This window comes from Lolium rigidum, chromosome 3, assembly GCF_022539505.1.
Source record: "Lolium rigidum isolate FL_2022 chromosome 3, APGP_CSIRO_Lrig_0.1, whole genome shotgun sequence".
In the NCBI taxonomy this organism is placed as follows: domain Eukaryota; kingdom Viridiplantae; phylum Streptophyta; class Magnoliopsida; order Poales; family Poaceae; genus Lolium; species Lolium rigidum.
In genome coordinates this window covers 21,712,807-21,717,758 of record NC_061510.1, presented here as the reverse complement: position 1 = coordinate 21,717,758, position 4,952 = coordinate 21,712,807, and the positions used below count along the sequence as shown (strand labels likewise).

Sequence of the window (4,952 nt, the reverse complement as noted above, 5' to 3'; positions counted from 1 at the left end):
CTCTCCCCGGTGTCCTTATCTAGTGCCAAAAAGGAAATGCAGAATAGGCATCAACTCCGGTATGTGCGGAAGGGTACGCGCCAAGGCCCGTGGAAGGCTGAACCGAGTAAGATACCATAGCCAGGGGTGCGATGAGGTGCGAAGGTATAAGCTGAGGTATGCACACACGCGCAAGGGGGGGTCTTTTGTCCAATGTTTCCCCTATATACGGGTGCTACGTTCGTCTCGTAAACAAGGACTTACCATCAGACATAACGAGGAATGCAGTGAACCTACCATCTCATAATTTTAGAAAACCTCTTAGAACATATAAATTATGCCTTTCTGAAAGTTCTCGTATCTTTATCAATTCTGTAAGGTTCCTGATATTTCCAAAGATAAAAAACTGTCCAACTTCTCACGATTATAATTTGTTTAGGACAAATAATTAATAAAACCTAGAGACAAACATTAAAAATATGACATTAAACTTCAAATGGAATAGAAATGTTCACACCATATCAACCACCACACCAAAATGTCGGACCTTGATTTGACCAATCGATTGAAAACAATAAGCTAAAACAGCCGACCAAAAAAAAGCTGAAACACAACCAGCTCTTTACAAAAAAAATCAGTAACACACAAGATCTTTTGTGCAAAGAAAAAAACACAACTTGCTCACTTGAAAATATACAAAAAAAAGTGTATATATAAAGTATAATCTACAAAAAAAATCAAACCTAAACAATCATCAAACCGTAGTTAATAGTATGAAAGAATTAGTTTGCACAATTTAAGTAAAAATCGAAAATTGGCAACTAGTTAATAGTTAAATGTGATAGGCTCATTCTTTTGAAAAATATCCCCAAAAAGTACATGTAAAAGAACCGGAAACAAATCATAGTTGCATAATCCAATACAATAGTTGCATATTTTTTAATGGTTTATATATAATAAGTGCAATTGCAGAAAAAACAATGAAACAACCGATTTCGCCCGAAAGTATCTATCCTTTGTGGAAACTAAAATTAAAGAAAAAGAGAATAGTCGGTTGGCGGCAATAATTAATGAAATCCAGTAATTCAGTGGGTAAAATGGGCTTTTTTTTCAAAAAATAATATCACCATGACACTACCAAATAGCCGAACACACCGCCAGAGCCCCATCTAAAATATGTGAGGGGAGTTTTTAGTTCAGAACATCTTTGCATTGCCCTAGAGTTCAGAGGCATCGAGTGGATGTAAAAGTAAAACAAAAGTGATGTTTACAACCCCTTGATCAAAACGAGCAGCATGACCATCAAAAAAGAAAGTGCCTGATTGTGTCCACGATTCGCTGAAATCTGGACGCTAAACCGGAGTTAAAAGGCCACGATCTTTACACGGCGCGCAGCCAATGTGAGAGAGCGGCCAGGCCGGCGGCCAGGGGCGCAAAGCAGGCGGAGCTAGCGGCCCCATCCTCTCCTGCGGCTGTCGTCGGGCCGGACAAATCCGCCGCGGCAGCCAATCCATGCTCCAACGGCGATCCATACCCCTTTCCTTCTACACTGCACCCGTCAATAACTCACTCATTCACTCGTTACACAAATCAATTCCTTCAAGTTAATCTCCCTCCTCGCCCCACTGCCCTAGTTCACCCCCACACATGCAACAAGAGACAACTCCTCCGTCCTCTATCTTAGGTTGTTGCCTTGCCTTGCCTTACCGCTGTTGCTGCTACAAGTAGGAGTGGTAGTAGAGTGGCGAGTGAGAGAGGAGACCATATTAATTGCAATAGTCTAGCTGCTCCTGCCGCTGCTCCACTTTCACTGGAGGAGAAGGAAGAGGCCTGCCGGAGGAGCAAGAGGAGCTGCTGTTGCTCACTGCCTCAGGGGCTCATTACTCATCGCCGCAGTTATTGCTACCCCTGTTTGCATGCCCTGCCCTCCTCTAATGGAGAGGATGCAGCTGCAAGGCCCCATCATCACCTCCCTGGTAAGCCCCTCGTCGTCCCCTTCCATGTCGTCGTAGTAATTGAGCGCGCGTGCGTGCAAGCAGCTTCCATTCCCAGTCTCTGGATAATATGGAGCGTACTAACTGCTCGCTGCAGCGGTGCAGCTTCCCCTTCCCTTCGCTTCTTCCAGCTGCCTGCGCGCGTTCAGTCTAGTTTAGTGCCTCGTTTGCTCCTTCCCCAGTTATTTAGCCTATGGCCTGTCTGATGATAGCTCGCCTAGCTCTAGCCTTCTGTTCGCGCACGCTCGTGCCATTCAATGCATGGCCAGGCGCAATAGCTCGGGACATTGTACAATCTCTTTTATGGCGTCGCCGCTGTTGCCGTTTCTTGCTAACGTGCTGCTTCCTTTCCTGTGCCGGTTCTTCTTGGCGATGGCGGCGGCGGTGATGGAACAGTGCTGGGCGGACGCGGCGGTGCCGGGGACTGCGAGCGCCGCGCAGGTTCCGTTCCTGGCGCTGCTCCAGGGCGCCATGGGGGACGGCGGAGCTGGGATGAAGCGGGAGTACGGCGCATACGAGTGCCGCCCGGCTGCGTCTGACGTCGACCTGCTCGAAAGCTGCGTCACGCAGGCGATGGCGACGGCCCCGGTGGTCGAGACGCCGGCGGCGACGACAAGGGTTGGCGCGGAGAGGCGGAGGAAGCGGCCGAGGGCGCGCCCACGCGCCACGCCGCCTCCGGAGAAGCGCAAGAAGCCCGAGGAGGCCGAGTGCCAGCGGATGACGCACATCGCCGTCGAGCGTAACCGCCGCCGCCTCATGAACGACCACCTCGCTTCCCTCCGCGCCCTCATCCCCTCCGACTACATCCCACGAGTAAGCGCCATGCAAAGTTGCAACGACTAACTATTGCAGCAAGAAACCCTGTTAAAAAAAAGTGCAGCAAGAAACGTACAGAAATAAATCTTGTGTGTTCTTTACAATGTGTCGTTAACACAATGCATGCATCTGTTCTGTAGAGTGACCAAGCGACGGTGGTCGGCGGAGCGATCGACTACGTGAAGCAGCTGGAGCAGCAGCTGGTGGCGCTGCAGGCGTTGGCGGCGGCGCAGCGAGGCGGGGGAGGCGCCACGGTGGGGACGGCGGCCTCGGCCGCGTCGGACGGCGTGTTCGTGTCGCCGCAGTACACGAGCTACTCGGAGTCTCGCGGCATCGGCGGCGGCGTGGACGTGGAGGCGATGGCCGCGGTGGGTGGCCACGTGCGGGTGCGCGTCGCGGGGAGGAGGTGGCCGGGGCGGCTCGTGCGCGCCGTCGCCGCCATGGAGGACCTCAGGCTCGCCGTGCTGCACCTCGCGGTCACATCCGTCGGGAACGACGCCGTCGTCTACTGCTTCAACCTTAAGGTAGTCATCTCACAGCTACATCAATTTCATTTCCAGTTTGCGTCTTGTCTTGTCTTTGAACTGTTTTCAACACATGTGTTCTTGCTCCGGCGATGTTGTGGTTAACTCCGTTCACTGGCGCAAATAGTAGCCTCTTTGTTTTTGTTCTCCTTGCCTTAAACCCATGATTAGCTACTATTTGGATCGTAGCTTCTAAATTCGTTATCACAGTAAAATGGAGGGAACGGAAAGATAATCATTGAGATTCTCATTTTGGCTGTACTTGGAATTCCGGATAACGTTCATGTAATAACATCAACACGCTCCCTCAAAAAAAAAAAAAACATCAACACGCAATAACAAACGGGTTTGCCTATGTCTTTGAGATTTTGTTTAAGTCTCACTCACTTGAAAAAGTGCAACTTTAGTTTTGTAAAAAGTGCATTTCCAAAAAAGTGCAAGTGAAATTCTTTTTTGTGGGTGACTGAGTATAAAGAAAATTGTCAATCAAATGAGACATAGTAAATCAGATAACAAGTTTATATGTTAGCACTTGGTTCTAGCACATATTTTTCTGAAATGCCAGTCAGTTAATTCTTCATACTTAGAACACATTTTGTAAAGATGCAACTGACTTTTTGTTACAGCAATTATTGTTTGGTGTATAAGTTATTAATGCAGGGAGATAGCACATAGCATCATATACTGACAGAACTGACTACATAATATATATACATACATATGAAACAAGAGATAATCGATCTTGTAAAGTAACAGGCATCCAACAGCTGATGACCTGATTGTGGGTTCGTGTCATGATGTGTGGTACCTGCGGTAGAAAGCGAAGTCGCCGTTTTTCCCGGCGGAGCGTTGCGTGGGATTTCGGTCGAGATCGGGCAGTGGCCATACGTACGTTCTTTTCCGTTAGAGATTCCCTTGGAGTATGTAGCTGGAGCGTTCGAATACGATGAACTCCAGGTACAGCGTACAGACATCGTAATTCGCGGACGGACAGATACGTAATTACAAGCCCCAGCTTTCCTCCCGTGTCTTTTCTCTAGCAGAAACTGGCCTACCTAAAGATCTTGTACGCATCCTCGAGCCATATTTTGTACAGAATTGGTAATTCTCAGAGTATACATAGGATACAGTAATTCAGTTGTTGCATGGTGAATTTGCTAGCTGTGATTGATTCTGAATCTGTTTGAGCCGTGTGCATGTGCAGATAGAGGACGGGTGCGAGGTAGCGACGGCTGACGAGGTGGCGACGGTGGTGCACCAGATCTTCGCCTACGCCGCCGGCGCGTGCTGCTGACGCCGACCGGTGACGGTGACGGCGACGGCGACGGCGAGGACAACGAACGACGACGTGTAAAACTTGTTACGTAGTTTAAGCCAGCAGAGCAACTGGACGAGCAGGTGGCGTACTACGTGCGTACCGGCGACGATAAGTCAAACATGGCAGGCAGGGGTTGCGCGCACAACGTGGCCACGGCGGACGGCGACGCCGCGCAGCTAGCGTGGGGCCGCGAGCACGGCTGCTTCTGCACATCACTGGTCCAGCCAAGGCCAGCCAGCCCGGCAGCCGAGGGGAGGCTGGCTCGCCGCTACGGCCTAGACTGCTGACGAGACCCCTGTAACCATGGCAGCTGTTTCGCCC

At 49.9% G+C, this 4,952-nt stretch overlaps 1 protein-coding gene across 1 annotated transcript; it reads left to right on the top strand.

Annotated features, from left to right (window-relative positions):
• The first annotated feature begins 1,820 nt into the window (after window positions 1–1,820).
• On the top strand, window positions 1,821–4,607 carry LOC124701361 (transcription factor bHLH57-like). Its single transcript, XM_047233417.1, has 4 exons — window positions 1,821–1,955; window positions 2,370–2,786; window positions 2,930–3,313; window positions 4,518–4,607. Exons 1-4 carry the CDS (start codon window positions 1,896–1,898, stop codon window positions 4,605–4,607), a joined length of 951 nt encoding a protein of 316 aa, XP_047089373.1. The 5' UTR covers window positions 1,821–1,895.
• The last annotated feature ends 345 nt before the right edge of the window (window positions 4,608–4,952 follow it).

Excerpts from the sequence above, each read along its gene's own strand:
- LOC124701361 (XM_047233417.1), top strand. The coding sequence starts at position 1,896 with ATGCCCTGCCCTCCTCTAATGGAGAGGATGCAGCTGCAAGGCCCCATC. Across the intron at positions 2,787-2,929 it reads CCTCCGACTACATCCCACGA|AGTGACCAAGCGACGGTGGT; the intron begins GTAAGCGCCATG and ends TCTGTTCTGTAG. Across the intron at positions 3,314-4,517 it reads TCTACTGCTTCAACCTTAAG|ATAGAGGACGGGTGCGAGGT; the intron begins GTAGTCATCTCA and ends GTGCATGTGCAG.